The 23,147-nt window shown below is 38.8% G+C and overlaps 1 protein-coding gene across 1 annotated transcript; it reads left to right on the forward strand.

Annotated features, from left to right (window-relative positions):
• Positions 1–321: 321 nt before the first annotated feature.
• On the forward strand, positions 322–22,899 carry hsd17b3 (hydroxysteroid (17-beta) dehydrogenase 3). The gene is made up of 12 exons (XM_062998926.1): positions 322–467; positions 3,428–3,631; positions 6,848–6,894; positions 7,032–7,107; positions 12,860–12,967; positions 13,066–13,133; positions 15,809–15,853; positions 16,464–16,498; positions 16,576–16,657; positions 20,729–20,794; positions 21,014–21,163; positions 21,774–22,899. The coding sequence occupies exons 2-12, from the start codon at positions 3,490–3,492 to the stop codon at positions 21,867–21,869; spliced, it is 915 nt and encodes a 304-aa protein (XP_062854996.1). The 5' UTR covers positions 322–467; positions 3,428–3,489; the 3' UTR covers positions 21,870–22,899.
• The last annotated feature ends 248 nt before the right edge of the window (positions 22,900–23,147 follow it).

Raw genomic sequence — 23,147 nt, forward strand, 5'->3', positions numbered from 1 at the left:
AATCTGACCACATTTTTCAGTAACGAGTAATCTAACGCGTTACTATTTCCAATCCAGTAATCAGATTAAAGTTACTTATCCAAGTTACTGTGCGTTACTATTTTTGTCATTTTCCTTAGTGAAAAGATATTTTTGCTTTCTTCTTGGCAGGGGCGGAGCCAGGGGGTGGCCAGTGGTTGCCATGACCACCATAAAGTAATCTTCGGCCAATTTTTTTGCGGAAGCATTTCTGCAGGCAGGAGCAGCGCACCTCAGATGAGTAGTTCTTCACCAAAACAGTGCAGTAATACACTCAACATAAATGTCAACCACCAACACCATTACAGAAGTACAGTAGTACTATTTAGTAGTATTCGTGGCGCGCTACGAGTAAAAGCGCCAGCTGACTCTGCGCATTCCAGTGTTGCCAGATTGGGCGATTATCCGCCAAATTGGGCGGATTTTGTTGGAAAACAATTTAATAGCAGGTAAATAACACTTCTATTTAAAAGAAAATCTTCCGTTTTAAGAAGCTCCAGCATTGTAGAAGGCTATTAAAAGTAAAGTCAATTTTCACTGCTGATTTAGCGTAATAGTGTTGGTCAGTCTGTATCATATTGTTGAAAGAAAATTAAAATTTGTTTTCTATGCATTCACACTAGCATGTTCTGGGATTCAGTTGAGTCTCATCAGTACACACAAGTTGGCAGCCAAATGATCAAGTATTGCAAAGGAATATCTTTGAAATATTCCGCATTATATAACTAATAAAGTAACTTGTAATCTAACTTAGTTACTTTTAAAATCAAGTAATCCATAAAGTAACTAAGTTACTTTTTAAAGGAGTAATCAGTAATCATTAATCAGATTACTTTTTCAAGGTAACTATGCCATCACTGGTCATTTGTCTGTCTTTGCTTATTTAAAATGTCCTTTGAGTTGTATATCATAATTTTTTTAATCCTTAAACACGTCATACCACTCTATTAATATGAGTCACAAAGCTTTCATTCCCAGGCTTTGCTATTTGCAGAGTGACACTGACCACTTAGCTTCTTGTGTTTGCCAAAGTTCATCAGTACTTTACTGAAACTGAACATGAACATAAATGCATGGGGCAAAATTACCCATGTCCCAAATCCCATAGTAGATCAGTATTGTACACTCACTAGTAATCAAGCTGTGTTATTATGCTTGATAAAAAAAATTATAAACTTTTTATAAAACAGTTGCACCAATAACTGCAACTGAACATTCATAATTTATTGTCTATTTTTCACCACTTTATCCTATTCAGGGTCACGGTGGGTTCAGTTTACTGGGCAATAGACAGGAAACACCCCAGACAGGTCACCAGTCCATCACAGGGTAATTAACCTGACTGCATGTCTTTGGACTGTGGGAGGAAACCAAAGCACCCAGAGGAAACCCACACAGACATGGGAAGAACATGCAAACTCCACACAGAAAGGACCTGGACCACCCCACATAGGAATTGAACCCAGGACCTTCCTGCTGTGAGGTCACAGTGCTTTGGTTAGCAGTAGTTTTTTCCTGCTACCATATCAATAACATTTTAAGTTTTACCCACTGTAGGATACTGGCTTTTCTGGAATTTATGGCATAATGTTCTGGTTCAAGGTTGAGGTGACTGCTTGACTTTAATATTAGGGTTCAAGTGGATGTATGGGCTGGCTAAAATCAATCCAGGCTGTGCTCAAATCACAAATCTGGCTCATCAAGTATACAAGGTGAAGTGGTTAAATAAGTAATCCAGAAACCATGTGCTTTGTACAAGTGTAACATGTATGGGGAAAAACCTAAAAAACACATTGTTACTTCGTGTAATACATCAGATAAGAATTGTGTTAATTTTGACATGTGTTGTGGATCATGTTTCTACCGGAAGATACACTGATCAGCCATAACATTAAAACCACCTCCTTGTTTCTAAACTCACTGTCCATTTTATCAGCTCCACTTACCATATAGAAGCACTTTGTAGTTCTACAATTACTGACTGTAGTCCATCTGTTTCTCTGCATGCTTTGTTAGCCTCCTTTCATGCTGTTCTTCAATGGTCAGGACTCTCCCAGGACCACCACAGAGCAGGTATTATTTAGGTGGTGGATCATTCTCAGCACTGCAGTGACACTGTCATGGTGGTGGTGTGTTAGTGTGTGTTGTGCTGGTATGAGTGGATCAGACACAGCAGCGCTGCTGAAGTTTTTAAATACCGTGTCCACTCATTGTCCACTCCATTAGACACTCCTACGTAGTTGGTCCACCTTGTAGGTGTAAAGTCAGAGACGATCATTCATCTATTGCTGCTGTTTGAGTTGGTCATCTTCTAGACCTTCATCAGTGGTCACAGGATGCTGCCCATGGGGTGCTGTTGGCTGGATGTTTTTGGGTGGTGGACTATTCTCAGTCCAGCAGTGACAGTAAGGTGTTTAAAAACTCCAGCAGCGCTGCTGTGTCTTATCCTGTCATACCAGCACAACACACACAAACACACCACCACCATGTCAAAGTCACTGCAGTGCTGAGAATGATCCACCACCTAAATAATACCTGCTCTGTAGTGGTCCTGTGGGGGTCCTGACCATTGAAGAACAGCATTAAAGGAGGCTAACAGAGCATGCAGAGAAACAGATGGACTACAGTCAGTAACTGTAGAACTACAAAGTGCTTTTATATGGTAAGTGGAGCTGATAAAATGAACAGTGAGTGTAGAAACAAGGAGGTGGTTTTAATGTTATGGCTGATCGGTGTATGTACTAAGATGTTTTATTATTGTAGCTATGGCAAAAGCATAATTCTAAATAAAGAAAGACCATTGTTGTTTCTTATCAATGCAGGGACTCTGATAACTAAAATCAATTCTAGGCCTAACTTAATCTTATCTCACAGCACATATCCATGCCACCATAAACATTTAACAACCAAATCCAAGGTTAAAATAAAAGTGTATTTATTTGGAACAAAATCTGTGTTTTGGATTCTGTCAAGGACAGAAAAACAGGGAAGAGCAAACACATTAAATGAATAAAAGTTTAAAACACACTGCAGTTACAACAGTCTGAAATGAACATACGCTATTAATAGAACAAAGCACGTATTAATATAAATCCATATTCTTGTAATATAATTAATTATATAGTTAATTTTAAGAAATGTGGATATTAAATACATTTATAAGTGAAATGATTACTGCCACAGAACTTCACAGACTATGATGCACCCTTTGACTATATTGAACCTAAACTCCAGGAGCACAGCCAGCCTACCAGCATAAATCCTCACAAGTCATAGCAATTGGGGATGTGAAATGTGTAAAGCTTTGGTGCAGCCTGATTGGATAAGCTGCCATCAGTCAGTGGGAGTGTTTGTGTCTGAGTGTGTATTTAAAGGCTGAGTTTATATTTGAAGTCCTGTGTTTTAGAAGGCAAGAAAGAAGAAGGCTTTAGAAGGCTTGCTGTCAGGACACTTTCTGCTCCTGCTTCTGAAATGGCACTGCTCGAACTGGTCTTCTCATTGATCGGGGTCTGTGTGGTCCTCTGCTGGCTCGCAAGGGCTCTGACAGTGCTTTCTCCACAGGTCTGTTATCCTCTTCCAGAGAATTTTTTCACCTCAATGGGAAAGTGGGCAGGTGAGATATATGAGGATGTGTATTTCATTTGTTTTATGAATTTAAATAATTGCACAATATATTTATATGGAATGCTTATGTAATACAATTTGTTTTTCACTTTTGGTGGTTAACTTTGCTATGAAAGTTGTGTTAACGGCTTCCGGCTAATTCCTTACCTAACAGAATCCTAACATAGATTCATAAATGTCCATAAATCTCAGTAACTCAAATCCAAAGTGAAAAACAATTAACCTGCTTACTGATTTATATAATTAGTGATTTGGGTTCTGACAGGGAAAGAAAAAAATGGTTTACTTTGAACCAGTTATAATAATTATAATCAGGACAGAACAATATGCTTGATTTAAGTCAAATTAGGCTGTCAAGTGTTTCTTAATCAGTGCTCCTTGCCTTTATCTGCCTTTTAGCCATTTATTCTTAATTGTGTTGCTAGCTTAAAATCATAATGAAAAGGAAAAGGAGGTGACATAAAAAATACTGTCCATTTTATCAGCTCCACTTACCATATAGAAGCACTCTGTAGTTCTACAATTACTGACCATAGTCCATCTGTTTCTGCATGCTTTGTTAGCCCTCTTTCACAGGACCACCACAGAGTAGGTATTATTTGGGTGGTGGATCATTCTCAGCACTGCAGTAACACTGACATGGTGGTGGTGTGTTAGTGTGTGTTGTGCTGGTATGAGTGGATCAGACACAGCAGCACTGATGGAGTTTTTAAACACCTCACTGTCACGGCTGGACTGAGAATAGTCCACCAACCAAAAATATCCAGCCAACAGCGCCCTGTGGGCAGCGTCCTGTGACCACTGATGAAGCTATAGAAGATGACCAACTCAAACAGCAGCAATAGATGAGCGATCGTCTCTGACTTTACATCTGCAAGGTGGACCCGGTATTTAAAAAGTCCAGCAGTGCTGCTGTGTCTGATCCACTCAGCACAACACACACTAACACACCACCACCATGTCAGTGTCAGTGCAGGGTTGAGAATGATCCACCACCTAAATAATACCTGCTCTGTGGTGGTCCTGTGGGAGTCCTGACCATTGAAGAGCAGCATGAAAGGGGGCTAACAAAGTATGCAGAGAAACAGATGGACTACAGTCAGTAATTGTAGAACTACAAAGTGCTTCTATATGGTAAGTGGAAATGGACAGTGAGTGTAAAAACAAGGTTTTAATGTTATGGCTGATCAGTGTATATTACAAGGAAGGTCAACCCAAGACGTGTTGTTGGTGGTTGTCTTACATCGACCAAACCAATAGAAGCAATAGGGAAAAGGGGAACTATAAAGGATATTGCCTAAATCACTCATACAGTTCATCTTGGAAAGCAATGCAGATTCCCTTGTGTCTCATTGTTCTTTCCTTTAGGAATCCTTATTTGTTTACCAGATTGACTACAACAAGCCAAAAACAACTTAAAGTGTTTTCAGCTGCCATACACGGAGATGTTCTTACTGGAATGGTGATGGGAAAATGTTCCTGAATCAACTTGCGCCGTTTCCAAAGCACGGACACTCCCTCAATGTGGCATTCCACATTATAAATGCAAAGCGCTTTTACTGGGTCTCCTTGTTCCCAAGCTTTGTCAGTTCTCTGTTCTTGATATACTAGAGGCAAAAAAGGCAATTAGAACGCCATGTTCCTGCTTGTATTACATGATTTTCTTTCTCTTTACTTTGATGAGCTCTTCTTGGCATGCATGAGTGAATAGCTATTCAGGTCCAGTTTAAACTGTCATTTTGCCTATGCGTGTAAATGTAAGTTTTTTTCTACCCATTTATATGCCAGACACCTACTTTAATTATTTTTTCATTTGCCTGAAGTGTTACAGAAAAAGGGAGGAAGGCTGGGTTAAGAAGAAACATCAGAAATGATGCTTTGTGGGATCAGACAAACAAACAGGGCATTCTTTTGGAGAACACGCTGAACAGCTTCCTGCTCCAGTGCTCCTTGATCCCTTAATCAAGCATCTGGGCACATAGTGTCCCCTTGAGTACACAGTGTTAAACCCAATGACACACACCACCACCATTTCATAATCTGCTTTGTGTATGTGATTTTGATAATATTTTGATTTGGTTTTTGTTCGCATTTCCACCATAAATAATCAAAGGCGGCAGAAAAGGGGTTGGACATTGTGGGGTCCAAATTCACCACATCCAAGACACAGCAAACAAAATCAAATGGAAGGAATATTATCTTTAATAATAACAAGGTGCTTGGGTGATGTAGCAGTCTATTAAGCTAGCGTACAACTACCGAAATCCAGGTTCGATTCTCAGTAGTGAAATCGGCCTTGGCTATGTCTGATGGGGGTGGTGAAGCCCTGCGATCGATTGATGACTTGTCCAGGGTATTGTACACCCAGTGTTTCCCACTGCGGCCCTGACCAGGATAAAGCAATTTATGTAAATAAAATGTAATTGAAATTAAATGAATAATAACAGAAATTGTTTATTTGATATTATTGTGTTGAGTCTGCTGAGTCTGGTTCATTTACATTTACATTTTCAGCATTTAACATTATGACCACCTTTGTAATATTGTGTTTTCCCTTTTTTGCTGCCAAGGCCAGCAACTGAGATGCACTGTGTATTCTGACACCTTTCTATCAGAACCAGCAGTAACTTCTTCAGCAATTTGAGCTACAGTAGACTGTCTGTTGGATTGGAACACACGGGCCAGCCTTCACTCCCCACGTGCATCAATGAGCCTTGGCCGCCCATGACCCTGTCGCCGGTTTACCACTGTTCCTTCCTTGGACCACTTTTGATAGATACCGACTATCAGACTGGGAACTGCAGACCGGGAACACCCCACAAGAGCTGCAGTTTTGGAGATGCTCTGATGCTCTAGCCATCACAATTTGGCCCTTCTCAAACTCGCTCAAATCCTTACGCTTGTCCATTTTTCCTGCCTCTAACACATCAACTCTGAGGATAAAATGTTCATTTGCCTAATATATCCCACCCACTAATAGGTGCCGTGATGAAGAGATAATCAGTGTTATTCACTTCACCTGTCAGTGGTCATAATGTTATGCCTAGTCTGTGTATTAGTCTATTTTTTATTTATTTAAAATTAGTTTTTTACTTAAGTTTTTTTGGTTTGATATGTTCTGTTTTTATCTGAAATTATTCAGTGTGACAAACATGCAGTCTGCAATAACAAGCTAGAATCTCTAATCGCAGTATCTCTGTTGCAGTTATCACTGGAGGGTCTGATGGGATCGGAAAAGCTTACGCCCAAGAGGTATTTTTGCTATTCTAACAAGTACTAACTGGCAATTCAGTGTCGTGTCCAAATGCTTCACTGCCGAGACAGTTGTTGTAATTGTTCCTGATTATTTTAAACTCATACCTTATTATTTTATAACTTATACTTTGCAGCTAGGAAGACGTGGGCTAAATGTGGTTATCATCAGCAGGAGTAAAGAGAAGCTCAACAGAACAGCAAGAGAAATAGGTGAAGTTTTCAGTATTTCAGCTCCTGTTGAATGTCCACTAGTGTTAAGGGAACATGACTGAACTTGGAATATAAATGTTCTATTAATTTTTTTGTACAGTTTAGTTCTTCTAACATCTAAGGAGATTGCTGAAACTACTAAAATTGGGTTAAGAACTGTCCAACGCATTATTAAAAAGTGAAAGGACAGTGGGGAAACATCATCTTCGAGGAAGGAATGTGGTTGGAAAAAAATCTTGAATGATCGTGATCGGCGATCACTTAAACGTTTGGTGAAATCAGATGGTAGAAAAACTACAGTAGAACTCGGGGAGATGTTTAATAGTGAAAGTAAGAGCATTTCCAAATGCACAATTTTCTCCCGACTTTTTAGCGCGTCCAATTGCCCGATTGCATCACGCTTCCTCTCCACTAATGCCGAACCCCGCTCTGAGTTGAGGACAACGAAGCTAACCCACGCCCCCTCCGACACGTGGGCAGCAGCCGTGTGCATTTTGTCACCTACACTTTGACGAGCGCATATATGCAAATCAACCTTGTGTACCGAGAGACACAACATGATCCGCACTCTTTCTCTGTGCAGGCGCCATCAATCAGCCAGCATAGGTCGTAATGCATCAGTTACGAGGAGTCCCTATCCGGCTTAATACCCCACCCCATATGAACAACAGGCCAATCGTTGTTCATGTGGCCGCTCAGCGCAGCCGAGTGATACGATGTATTCGAAATCCCAGCTTCCACTAGCTGAGTATTTCCATTACATGCCAGCTCCTCATATAGTGGGTAAAGGTTAACAAGACTGAAACCAAAACAATGTGACATAAAATGCACTATATGGTCAAAAGTATGTTGATACCTTTATATTAGCTTGTTTGACATCCATTTTCAAAACCTTGGGCATTATTGCTGCCTTCAAGTCCTCCTCGGAAGTTCCTACTTACGAGTTCGGAGGTTGTAATTACGACATGATGTGCGTCCAAGTGGTTTTTGGTCGGGTAAAAATGGACGCCATGACAAAACTCCTTTTTTTATGCTTTTATTTTTGTATAATCAAAAACAGGTGGATAAATGTATGTAAACAACACAAAAATATCTGTGCACAAAATATCTGCTCATGAGGCAACACTTTTTGGGTTCTTCTGATCAGCTTTGTTGCTATTCTTCATCAGAACAAGTGCGCGTTGTACAAAATGTATACAAGCTTGAACTTTACATTGAACATGCAAAACTACCGCTAATAAGCTCAAAACTTTTACCGATTACTGTAGGGGCAGCATCCATACCGGCAGTCACCATGATCTTTTGTTAATGACACGCCCCCACATCGGAAACTCGGGGATCATCGAAAAATCCGGGTTTCCCACTGGTAAATACGACATTGAGTTGCCGTTCATGTGCCCTCATCTCGTCAATACGATATTTCCGACACGACTTGAAGGCAGCATATTATGGAGTTCTTTCCACAATATTTTGAAGTGTGACTGTGGGCATTTGGTTGTGTATTGATTTTGGATGAGAATGCTTGACTTGCAATCAATATGCAATTTATTTAAAAGATATTTACAGTGGTCGAGGTCAGGACTCTTTATTTGGTGTGTAGCTTCTTCCACACCAAATAAAAAACATGTCCTTAAGAAACTCACTTTGTGCCCAGGTGGCGCAGCAGGATATTCCGCTAGCACACCAGTGCCGAGATTCTGAATTCCTCGGTTCGAAACTCGGCGTTGCCACCGGTCAGCTGGGCACCATCTAGAGGGCATAATTGGCAGTGCCTGCAGGGAGGAATGACCGGACTATGTGGGTGGGGTCTTCAAACGCTGTGTACTAAGGACCCTGATTGGCAGATAGAGAGTCACCTGTGCAGAATGCATGGGTGAAAAAGGGTTCTGCTAAGTGCTGGGTGTGGGTCTGAGGAGGCGTGAGCAGCAATCTACCCACCTCGACTGCAGTCAGGGATCCACCAGCAGCGGAAGACAAATTGACCGATAAATTGGGAGAAAATGGGAGAAAATGCATAAATAAAATAGAAAAAAAGAAACCCACTTTGTGCACAAATGCCAAATAATGTTGGAACAGGAAATGACAAGTTTTCCACAAAGTAGAAAGCATATAATTTGAAAAAGCTAAAACCATAAGTATTTCTCCCAAACTATCTCCTAAAAGAAAAATTTAATATAAACCACATGTAAACACACACACACACACACACACACACACACACAAATAACTAAAACTATTATTTAAGGAGGAAATGTCCAGACAGACAGATTTCTTTTTTAAACTTGGCTTGCAATGTTATAGTTGGGAACATTTTGTAAAATGCTTTAAAAACAAAAATCTGTAACTTTTTACTCCTATGAACCTTTATTTAACTGACAAAAGTTCAAAGAAAACATATCCATTGTTTTCATTGACCAAGTGTACTTTGTAAATACACTGATTAGCCCTAACATTAAAACCACCTCCTTGTTTCTACACACACTACATTTTATCAGCTCCATTTACCATATAGAAGCACTTTGCAGTTCTACAATTACTGACTGTAGTCCATCTGTTTCTCTACATACTTTTTTAACCTGCTTTCACTCTGTTCTTCAATGGTCAGGACCACCACAGGACCACCACAGAGCAGGTATTATTTAGGTGGTGGATCATTCTCAGCACTGCAGTTACAATGACATGGTGGTGGTGTGTTAGTGTGTGTTGTGCTGGTATGAGTGAATCAGACACAGCATTGCTGCTGGAGTTTTTAAATATCATGTTCACTCACTGTCCACTCTATTAGACACTCCTATCTAGTTGATCCACCTTGTAGATGTAAAGTCAGAGATGATTGCTTATCAAGTGCTGCTGTTTGAGTTGGTCATCTTCTAGACCAGGGGTGTCAAACTCATTTTCACCGAGGGCCACATCAGCATTATTGTGGCCCTCAAAGGGCCGATTGTAACGTATCCTGCTGTGATTGCAGTCTGTTTTTCTTGGAGGCTAAATTCTGCATTTATATTGTCCTACTTTACCACAGACACGGCCTCATAACACAAGAGACACACCGGTTTCTCTTCCTGAAGCACAAACTTGTTTTCACTTTCATTAAATTTCCTCCTCATGCTTAATTCTCTTAATTATCTTCTTGTACATTTTAGGATTATGTGTAAATATGTGTAACATCATCTACTGGCGGGATGTGTCACTTTGCAGGTCACAAAATCAGCATGCATTTTGAAAGATGCAATTAATGTAGGATTCTACAGTGTATTTTTAAGACAATCATTCTGCCCTCACTAATAGTTTATCCCCCTTTCCCTGCTAGACAGACAGACAGACAGACAGACAGCTCTCTTCAGAATACAGTCGGTTTATTTGCTTCCCAGCTGTGTGATACACTGTGTGCATCAAAATGAAGTAAAAATACAAACAATAAAAACAATAAAGAACTTAATACAGTAAAAGCACACAGCTGTAGTCAAGTGTTACATCTGGTACAATATGAGATTTAACCAAACGTAAAATAACGAGTTAAAATTGTGTGTAAAGATACTAATTGCTATAGTAACGGTAACAACTGTATTTAATTACGGTAAATTTGTAACTAAAGCGCTGTGATATACTCACTAAACATTTACAAACAACTGAGAATATAAACGCCACTACTTACAGACGATGCTTTGGTGTTATATTACAAGATAATTATTTATATTTATTATTATTGTTTACATTACTACCCCGCGTTCTTTTGCCGTAAAAGTCACATGGCTTCTCAGGGAAGGTCAAAGTTAGTTGCCATGACTACGATGTCGCCAGTTGTACTTAAAGGCGCAGGAGCGCATTAAATTATAAGCGCGTCTCTGTAACGACTCGAACCATCACAACAATCATACAGTCGTTTAAACTCTTGCGGGCCGGATCAAATGACGTGGCGGGCCGGATCTGGACCTGTTCACCCCTGTTCTAGACCTTCATCAGTGGTCACAGGATACTGCCCACAGGGTGCTGATGGCTGGATGTTTTTGGGTGGTGGACTATTCTCAGTCCAGAAGTTCTCAAATTCCATCAGCACTGCTGTGTCTTATCCACTCATACCAGCACAACACACACTAACACACCACCACCATGTCAGTGTCACTGCAGTGCTGAGAATCATCCACCACCTAAATAATACCTGCTCTGTGGTGGTCCTGGGAGAGTCCTGACCATTGAAGAACAGAATGAAAGGGGGCTAACGAAGCATGCAGAGCAACAGACGAACAACAGTCAGTAATTATAGAACTACAAAGTGCTTCTATATGGTAAGTGGAGCTGATAAAATGGACAGTGAGTGTAGAAACAAGGAGGTGGTTTTAATGTTATGGCTGATCAGTCTATAAAGAAATGTAGAATTTGATGCCTGTAAGATGCCACTGTGTTACATCACCATTCTTATTAATTACACTTTTTAATTGGTTAACAACTGGGAATAATACTTGTTGCACTTTTGCAAGTGGAATTCTTGCACATTCTTGCTTTATAGAAGACTTTGGCTGCACAGCATCATTACAGATGACTATATTGATCACACTAGCATGACGGTTTTTTATGGAATGCCATTTAAGAGCTTGAAGGTCATCCACCCACATTTGCTTCTGGCCTTGCTCTACACTAAATAAGATTTCTACAGATTGCCTGAATCTTTTCACAATATTTTGTGTGCTGTTTAAATGTTTTTTTTGACTGATTGACAATCCTCTCAGGAAATCTGGCACAAAGTGGTGAGCCACGACCCATCTCTGCTTGCAAGAACTGAGCCTTTGGTGGAATATTTTATAAAATAGTCACTCTATTTTGCCCTGTCCTAGGTTTTTTTGTAAGTGGTGTTTATTCACCGATTAGCCATAACATTAAAACCACCTCCTTGTTTTTACACTCACTGTTCATTTTATCAGCTCAACTGACCATATAGAAGCACTTTGAAGTTCTACAATTACTGACTGTAGTCCATCTGTTTCTCTGCATGCTTTGTTAGCCCCCTTTCATGCTGTTCTTCAATGGTCAGGACTCTCCCAGGACCACTACAGAGTAGGTATTATTTGGGTGATAGGTCATTCTCAGCACTGCACTGATACTGACATGGTGGTGGTGTGTTAGTGTGTGTTGTACTGGTATGAGTAGATACCAACCAATGAGAATAGTACTCCAACCAAAAATATATCCAGCCAACAGCACCCCGTGGGCAGTGTCCTGTGACCACTGATGAAGATCTCAAAGATGAACAGGGTGAAAAAGCAGGCTAAAAAAAAGTATGCAGAGAAACAGATGGACTACAATCAGTAATTGTACAGTAGAACTACAAAGTGCTTCTAGATGGTAAGTGAGCTGATAAAATGGACAGTGAGTGTAGAAACAAGGAGGTGGTTTAATGTTATGCCTGGTCGGTGTATATTCAAAATACTATTAAGTTGGTCAAAACATTAAAAGTATTTTTTGTTCTTTTATCAGATAAACAATAGTTCAAGAGAATAAAGAAGCTACACATTCATGTGCTTATTGCATTTTACAAAATATTCAGACTTTTCTGGACACGGGGTTTGTAGAAAACGTTACACTCTTGGAGAAGGTTCCTTGCATGAATGACAAAACGTCTTTACAATCAAATTATAACAACCCCAATCATCTTAATACACAGCCAGTTTAGTTTAATTTCTTATAGCAGGACTTCAGTGTGTCTGCTCATCTCTAGGCTCTAGACTTAGACTGTCTTTTCTTTTTCTCACTACAGAACTTAAGAATTTAAGAAAAGTTATAGTTATACCTGCTGATTTCACCAAGGATGATATTTATGGGCACATCAAGAAAATCATCAAGGATTTGGACATTGCAGTTTTAGGTTAGTTGGCACTGAATCGAGACTGGTTCTGTATACAATGTTCTTATTTGTTTATTAAAACATCAGATAATTTGTAATAAACTGCTTTTGTCCTGCAGTTAACAATGTGGGAATTTTGCCAAGCTACATACCCTGTAAACTCTTGGAAACAGTTCACTTGGAGGAGGTGAGATCAAAGTTTTATAACATTTTATGTCCAACCATAAAAAAAATTGCATACAGAAATATCAACATTGAAAAATGTGTGTTTAATCTATCCATCGATTTACACACATACACACATCCAAATATATTTATATATATATATATATATATATATATATATCTTAATATATAAGCAGTGTGCATTATGTGCCTAAACCTTTAAAAATGATAACCAAAATCTAAAAAAAAAAAAAGACAAAATTTTTTTTATTAACTGATACAGAAAGTATTCGGATCATTTGCCTTCTTTGCACACTTTGTTATTTTGTGGATGTAATAGTGAATGGATATAAATGCTATCTTTACCCATTTTATTTTATTTTATTTTTACCTATTTTTACCCATTAACATACACTTAATCACCCATGACTAAGTGATTAAAAAAATCAAAAACTAAAATCTCTATTATAAAAGTATTTAGACCCTTGAGTTGTTTGTAGAAGTCAACTGGAGTCCATTTGTTGCCAACTGAATTGACTGAAAATACACTTGAAAGGCACCTAGTTCTGTAAGGGCCCGCTATTTATACTACATTGTCAGGACAAAAATCAAAGCATGGACTCCAAAGAAATGTTTGTGGATCTCCCCAATCTATTTGTGACAATCGATAAAACAAAGCAAGGATATCACACAATATTGGAAGCTTTAAGTGTTTTCAGGGATGTACTGGCCTCAATACTTAAATACTTAAAATAGAAGAAGCTTGGCACAACATCGAGCTTTCCTAGAGTTCGCCATCTGGCATCTAGGCAAGAAAGGCCTCAGACAGGGAGGTAAGAAAAAATCCACTGGTCATTCTAATAGTGCTCTGTAAAGATAGGAGGACCTGTTGGATATACAATCATCTCTGCAGCCTTTATTAAATCACATGATAGGAGACTGAAGCAAATGTTGAGATGGAGTTTGTTTAATGGCTTGTACTGGCAACATAAGAAAAAGATTCTTTGGTTTGATGAGATAAACTCTGAACTGTCTGGTGAAAAACAAGCACTGCACATCACCTGGCCAATACCAACTATGGGGTTGCCTCTCAGCAGCAGGAACAGGACACTGTAAGGAACTGAGGGACAAATTAATGCAGAAACATATATTAAGAAATCCTCCTCCATAGTGCATGCAGACTCCTTTTAACATGACAATGACCCAAAATATAAAGCCACAACAACCACTAAAGGGATCTCTTCAAATCACACAGTCAGCTGCTAGCCCGCCACTGCTGAGATCCAAGTTTGAATCTCAGTTATACAATCACAGCGCTTTTCCACCAAAAGAACCATGGTTGTTGAACTGGTTCTGTTCAGGTTTCTTTGAACCTTGGTGTTTTGTAGAGAACCGACCCGCGTTTCCACCAGTTTTTGGAAACCAAGCATTCGTCATCAACGGTGGGCGTTACACAACGAAAGTAAAGAGCAGTAACATAATGGCGGAGCGTATAGAATACATGCAAGCATTTGTGCTGTTGTTACAGATTTGTTACAGATTACAGTTTGTTTTTATGCAAAAATCATCGCTCAACTATTGGTCATAAGAAGACATAGTGTTTTTCACAGTTGACCCTCAGTGCAAATAGCCGATTTGCTCAACGCTCGGCTTGAGCGATAAAACATCACTAAAGTTCCACGACATGAACATCCATTTGTGTGAAACAACCATCAAATCCACACTAAAAGCTCCACATGTATCTGTGTTTAGCTGGATTAACTTTATGTGTGGTGGTTATACAGCTCGGGGTCCTGAATCCGCAAAAAACTTTTCCTACATAAAGCGTAATGTGGCTTAATGTACTAAAAGTACGACGCAGAAACACTAAATTTCTCTCCGTTATTTGCTCTGTACTGCCCAAATTCATCGGTCATTGTTTTAGTACCATGATACGCTTTATTTTTCATGTTAAGTGTTGTTCGTACTGTCCAGGTCACTTTTACCACATCGTAACACACAGTTTACACAATTTATTCAGGTGAACTTTAAAAGGTGAAAGTGGTTTAAATTCTATATAATGTTATAATGTCTCATGTGAAAGCATCCAAACCTCTACACTTTGACACGCCCACAGATGACATCACGGTTCGCGCTGAAAAATCAAGTATTCTGTGGTGCCAGATTAGAACGCTAGTTTGCTGTCTGGAACCTTTTTTTTCAGTGGAAACATGCAGAACCGGTTCAAAATCAAGTTTGCAAACCGGAACGGAGTCGGATCCACGTCGGTGGAAAAGGGGTATCAGTGGGCGCCTACACAGACATGATCTTTTTAAACATTTCTAAACATTTAAACTACGTACGTACCAAATCTGCTTTTACTGCCATTGGGATTAAATCAGAGATACAAAAACCCAAAAAACATTGCTTTACTAATTGCTCCATAACACTGAAAACCCTGAGAGTACTGTCTGTAATAGCTGCACAAGTTGGTTAAACCAAGTCCTAAACAAAGTGGAATGAATACTTCTAAACAATGACTGCCTGGTTAAGAAAAAATAGGTTCCCCTACAAATTGATGCATTACACGTCGCAATCATTTGTGTAAAGCAAGTGTTGATGTATGAACATATTTTCAAAGCAATGTATAAGCAGGACTACTAACAAAGAACAAACCCTTTCAAAACAGTTACACAACATTTCTATTCTTTTTTGCAGAAAATTAATCAAATGATCAACTGTAATGTCAAAACGATGGTCAAGGTGAGTCAAAACAAATAGATTCATTCATTTCATTTTTAGCATTTTCAGCATTTTAGATCCTTTTATCCAAAGCGACTTACAGTATACAGTTTTTAAGCAATTGAGGGTTAAGGGCCTTGCTCAAGGGCCCAGCAGTGGCAACTTGGCAGTGGTGGGGTTTGAACCAGCAACCTTTTGATTACTAATCCAGTACCTTAACCGTTAGGCTACAACTGCCCTAACTGTACCCAAACCTATATGTTAGTAACATTCATTCATTGTCTGTTCTACCGCACTGTTAGGAAAGAGACTGGTCAGGTCAGTCCATCACAGGGCACACACACACACACACACACACATAGGGCATTTTTTAGTAGCTCCAATTAGACTGACTGCACATCTTTGGACTTGTGGGAGGAAACCAGAGCACCCGAAGGAAACCGACATGGACACAGGGAAAACATGCAAACACCACACAGAAAGACCCCCGACCGCCGGGCCGAGAAATCAAGCCCTCTTGCTGTGAGATGACAGTGCTACCCATTGCGCCCATGCCTGTACTACAGTAATACAAGAAGTAGTGCATCTGTGCCTGTTACAACTCACACTTGTTTCATTCTTTTCATTGCAGATGTGTCACATCATCCTGCCTGGAATGGTAAAAAGGTTAGAGTACTCTAAGCAGTACAGTTTTGCATATCTTATACCCAGTAACCTGGAATAACGTGACTGTGTATCCACAGAGAGCGGGGCATCATTCTGAATATTTCATCTGGCATGGCAAAAGTGCCTTTTCCTTTGTATACCTTATATTCTGCAACAAAGGTCAGTATAAATAATTATAATTAAGTTTCTGGTTTGTTGCTTGGTCTTGGGTCTCTTCAAGTCAGCTTGGTGCAGACCACACCATGTGTCACTGTGATCTCAGTTATAGAATCATGTCATTGGCTAATCATGTCACTTGTTGCTTTCTGTTTTAAGTTTCACTCTGATGTGGAATGATATGCTGTGTTTTCTTGGAATCTGACAAATGTACATTTCACCTATATACTACAAGATTGTGAAACATGATTCGCTCCAAAGAATCTTCTAAGAGATGCTTTACACCACTATAAGCAGAACTTGACTTGATAATGTTACATCTAAACATTTCCTCTTCACATTAACAACACTTCTATTTTACTAAGACAGCTATTAAAGTGACCTCTGGGAAAAGTGTCTTGCTTTAAGCAGTTTAGTACAACTTATAATGCCAATGCTTGTATATGGAGATTGCTTGGCTCTATGTTTAGAAGAAGAAAATATGTCTACATACCTTTGGCACAATTTGATATAATGGTGTTTTTGGTTTGGTTGTCATCTGTTTACTTTATTCTAAACTGTTGGTTTACATGTAAAGTCATTTGCTATATAACATTTTTATTTTATGTTTTATGTTTATTGCAGTATTGACAATAAAGTAGACTTTGACTTTGGACTGATCAGACATGACATTACGACCACCTTCCTAATATTGTGTTGGTCTGCCTTTTGCTGCCATAACAGCCCTGACCTGTCGAGGCATGGAGTCTGACACCTTTCTATCAGAATCAGCATTAACTTCTTTAGCAATTTGAGCTACAGTAGCTCGTCTGTTGGATCGGACCACACGGGCCAGCCTTCGCTCCCCATGTGCATCAATGAGCCTTGGCCGCCCATGACCCGGTCACCGGCTTACCGCTGTTCCTTCCTTGGACCACTTTTGATAGATACTGACCACTGCAGACCGGGAACACCCCACAAGAGCTGCAGGTTTGGAGATGCTCTGACCCAGTTGCCTAGCCATTACAATTTGACCCTTGTCAAACTCGCTTAAATCCTCACGCTTGTCCATTTTTCCTGCTTCTAACATCAACTTTGAGGATAAAATGTTCACTTGCTGCCTAATATATCCCACCCACTAACAGGTGCCCTGATGAAGAGATAATCAGTGTTATTCACTTCACCTGTCAGTGGTCATAATGTTATGTGTATAGGGGTTATTTATTGATTTATTGATTATTGATTACTGACATCTCATTAAAGTAAAATTAACAGATAAGTCTTAGACTGGAGTCTTACTAAGTCCGTAGCCTAGAATTAAAAGGATTTATAACCTCAGGGTATGGAGACACATTCATTTTCACACTGCTGTCTCAAACCCAGACAAAAGAGATCATAACAGTGCAACCACCACTGATGTTTCAAAGTCTAAGCACCTTGAGTTCTTTGTTGTTCTTTCTGGAATTTGAGGTCAGTGTTAGCCTACAGTGTATATTCCAGCATTTAAAGTCAGTGATATTATATTATAGTTTTGGTAAATGTATTAAAAATTGAAACCTGACAAACTATTCACAAAGTTCTTACTGTGTAGAAGCTCATTTGGCAGCAATTACAGCTGCAAGCCTTCTTGGATACGTCTCTACAAGCTTTACACATCTGGATTTGGGCAGTTTATCCCATTATTCAAGGCAGATCCTTTCAGTTGTTGTCAGATCGGTCCCTTTAGGTCTCTTAACAGATAGTAAAGTCTGGGATTTTGGCTGGTCTTGCACTGAAGCCACACCAGTGTTGTTTTGGCTGTATTCACCAGATTATTGTTGTGTTTATCTTGCCATTCTGAGTTTTTATTCTCTCGAGGAGGTTTTGTTCACAAATATCCCTGTATTTGGCTACACTCATCTGTCCTTTAGTTCTTACCAGTCTCCCTGTCCCTTTCACTGAGAGGCATGCACACAGCACAATGCTGCCACCACCATGTTTCACATAGGCATGGTATAAGTCGGATGCTGGGAGGTGCCTTCTTTACGCCAGACATCGTGCTTGCTGTTCAGCCTTTCCTTTTTCCTTATGTAAAGAACTCTGAATTGCCACGATGTATGAAATGTGCTATACAAATAAACTTGCCCTGCCTTCCCTTGCTTTGCGAGTTGTCGTGTCATCAGACCAGAAAATCTTTTACGTGTCATTAAGCAAACTCCATTTAGCAAGCTCTCATGTGCTGCAGAGGTTTTCTATCCAACACGTTCTTCCATCTCTGTACAGCACTTTTTGAAGTTCTTTTAGAACCCAAAAAACTGTTAATGCTGGATTTGGACAGACAGCCAATTCTAGGAAAGTTCGAAGTTGTGCCAAACTTTAAACAAAAAACATTCAAAGTCATTTATATTGTTTTATATCCTTGCCTTGATTTATGGCTTGCCACAAATTGATTGTGGAGATCCACAGACAGTTTCTTGGACATCATGGCTTAGTCTTTGTCCTGATAATGCAGTGTGTGTGTGTGTGTGTGTACATTGTTCTGGGCACAAACTAAGGCCATGATTTACATCCTAATAGACTAAGGCTCTTTGGCTGTGTTGTGGGTGACTAATAGACTCTGCTTGTGTAATGTGTTTTAATCAATGGGAATTCATAAAATAAATGACAATTAAATGACAATTACTGTGTGTGCTATAGGAAAACCTTCTTTGTAACGCTTTGTGTTGTGGGGAATTGAGACAGGAAGATAAAATCACTGTAAAGTAAATAAAGAAAAGTAACTATGCAGATCTTACATTTGTAAAATCTATAAAAAAGTGTATTATACACCAATCAGCCATAACATTCAAATCACCTCATTGTTTGTACTCACATTGTCCATTTTATCAGCTCCACTTACCATATAGAAGCACTTTGTAGTTCTACAATTACTGACAGTAGTTCATCTGTTTCTCTGCATGCTTTGTTAGCCCCATTTCATGCTGTTCTTCAATGGTCAGGACTCTCCCAGGACCACCACAGAGTAGGTATTATTTGGGTAGTGGATCATTCTCAGCACTGCAGTGACACTGACATCGTGGTGGTGTGTTAGTGTGAGTTTTTAAACACCTCACTGTCTCTGCTAGACTGAGAATAGTCCACCAACCAAAAAAATTTCCAGCCAACAGCGCCCTGTGGCAGCGTCCTATGACCACTGATGAAGGTCTATAAGATGACCAACTCAAACCGCAGCAATAGATGAGCGATCGTCTCTGACTTTACATCTACAAGGTGGACCTTGTAGGTAGGAGTGTCTAATAGAGTGGACAGTGAGTGGACACGGAATTTAAAAACTCCAGCATTGCTGCTGTGTCTGATCCACTCATACCAGCACAACACACACTAACACACCACCACCATGTCAGTGTCACTGTCAGTGCTGAGAATGATCCAACACCCAAGTAATACCTGCTCTGTGGTGGTTCTGTGGGGGTCCTGACCATTGAAGAACAGAGTGAAAGCAGGTTAAAAAGGTATGTAGAGAAACAGATGGACTACAGTCAGTAATTGTAGAACTACAAAGTGCTTCTATATGGTAAGTGGAGCTGATAAAATGGACAGTGAGTGTTGAAACAAGGAGGTGGTTTTAATGTTATGGCTGATTGGTGTACGTATATTATTATATAGACCTTGGGTGGCTTTTACATGTAAGTCTTTAAATAAGAAATCTCAGACCATTTAAATTAAAATGTAAATATAAACCTTAAACTGAAGTTACAACAATATTCACATTGCTGTCTTAGGCCCAGACAAGAGAGGTCATAACAGTGCAACCACAACTGACTGTTTCAAAGTCTAAGCACCTTAATGTCTTTGTTGTTCTTTCTGGAACTCGAGGTCCACAAACAGTAAAATCCGGAAAGTTAACCTACAGTGTTTACTTGTGTCCAACTGGGTTTAAATAAACAGCCGGTAATATATTCCAGCATTATAGTTTTGATTGTGAATGGATATTACCGAGCTGTGTTTAAATGCTAACAAATGTGATTGTTGCACAGACAGTGTCAAAATGGGAACAAACTGTATCTTTGCTGTCTTCTGGTTAGTATAAACCTGATTAAGTTTTATTTTCTTTAGGTTTTTGTTGAGAGGTTCTCCCTGGGGCTTCAGGCTGAATACAAATCCAGTGGAGTTCTAATTCAGGTATAATTCCACAACAGTTAATGTTGCACTTTCTTCATTTCTTCTAATACCAGACCAACATATGTGTTTTATTAGATTTTTTTAAATATATATTTTATTTATAATTGAAAATTGGGTTTGTTACTTTATTTTTAACATGTTTTACTTTACTTACTAGTAAATATATTACTGTTAAGTGTAAAATAGAGATGGTTCTCATGAAGAACTTGACATTTCCAGAACGTCTCTCCTTTTGGGGTCTCTACATCAATGACGGGCTATCAGAAACCAAACCTGATTACGTTCTCTCCCGAGGAGTTTGTGAAGAGCTCACTGGTGTATCTGAAAACTGGAGCACAAACATACGGCAGCATCAGCCATACAATTCTGGTAAAGAAACAAATCATGTTTATGTTATATTTACTTATTTGCCAGGTACTTTTACTTCTTAAAATAGAACTGAGACAAAATGCAATGCAGACACATAGCTGTTGAGCTGGGGGTCTGGGATTTCTAACATTTAGAAATTCTAATTCTACTTTTAAGTTTAAAACTATAATCTCTTCCAACCTATAACATCCCAAAATTTAAAGTTTTAAACTTGCAAATGTTTCCAGAATCTACTAAATTATAAACTGTTAGAAAAACAATACAATAACAATACGTTCTAAATTCCAAAATGATGTTTAAAGTTCTAAAGTATTAACCTCCTCAAACAATAATAAATAAAAACAAATTATGTATTCCAAAATGACTAAATTAAATCATAAACTAGTGTTCTGAATTATAACATTCAACATTACAAATGTATACATTTTAACACTATTTTTAAGCTCTAATGTCCTAATAAAACAGAATTTAAACAGAACCTTAGCTCTGAATTTTAAATTCTTTACATTTCAATGTTCTGAATTCTTAGATCGTAAATTTAAAAACAATTTTACTTTTACTATTCTTTATTATAGCTCTTAATTATGTGTACTCATCTTATATTTTGCAGGGCTGGGCTGTACAAACAATCCCCACCTGGGTTCTAGGAAGTGAAGCATTTCAACACAGCTTTCAGCAGTATGTAAAGAAAAGAGTAGAAATGTGAGTGCTGTGACTGTATTACAGCAGTTCTGTAATGCACCAGTAAATCTTCATCTCATACTATACTGGGAGCGTTATGGACAGTGTGGGTCAGATTGACCCTTAGTCAGCATCTTGAGATATCAGAGTCACTGAATTCCAGCACTCTGTAAGAGAGAGAAAAGTGGAACAGGGCTCCAAAATTCAAGAAGCAGACAGTCCTACTGGTCTTGAGATAAATTCAGTAAAGTGATATATTAAATATGAACCACGTTGTGGGTTAAGAAGAGAGTTGGACATGGGGGAGATGTCAAGCCAAAGCATTTGGAATTGAAATAGTTGTTTTGACTTTGATCATAGTTGATGTGAGTTAATGTAGGACATCACTAGCATTTTTTCACCATGTAAAACTACTGTGTTTTTACCACCACTAGTATTAGTATTAGCAGATTTGTGTAACTGTAGGAAGAAATTAAACAATTACAGGATATTAACAGACTTGCCCTGCTTCTTTAGTGTGACATTTTGACAACAGTACAAAAAAATTAGAAAAACCCTGTCGACTCACAACAAGAAGGTCCTGGGCTTGATTTCCAGGTGGAGCAGTCTGGGTCCTTTCTGTGTGGGGTTTGCATGTTCTCCCCATGTCTGTGTGTGTTTCATCCAGGGCTCCAGTTTCCTTCCACAGTCCAAGGACGTGCAAGTGAGGTGAACAAGAGAAACAAAATTGTTAATGACTGTGTTTGACATTAAAAACTCGTACTGATGACTCTTGTGTTTCCAGTAATAACCTGTCCTGTCATGAATGTAACCAAAGTGTGTAAAACATGATATAAAAATTCTAATAAATGAATAAATATTGGAGAAAACATTTTCAGAACAAATGGAACATTTTGTAAAATATAACAAGATTCTGTGATTTGTGCATTCTATTTAAACTTTTTTATTTGTAGTTTTTTAAACTTTGACACATACAGTATGTTATCATGTGTAATATGATGAAATATATGTCATACACAAAACCAGAATAAATGTATTTTTGTAATTTACATAAATCTACTACGATGTGCCTCTTTATTTACTAGCACATTTAATACACAGCTAAAAAACCATAAGCTAACGATGGAACAGAGAAATGTTTAGATACATGGCGCCATCTAGTGGACACATTTATTTTTGTTTTAGATGGTGTCTTTTTTTGTGTGCTTTAAAAGCTCCATTTTAATAAATATGCTAAATTAAGTTACCTCAGTTGTGTACCAGTTTAAGAAAGACTCGCAAAGACGTATTAGGATGCAAGTGC

Source organism: Trichomycterus rosablanca, chromosome 7, assembly GCF_030014385.1.
Source record: "Trichomycterus rosablanca isolate fTriRos1 chromosome 7, fTriRos1.hap1, whole genome shotgun sequence".
NCBI lineage: Eukaryota > Metazoa > Chordata > Actinopteri > Siluriformes > Trichomycteridae > Trichomycterus > Trichomycterus rosablanca.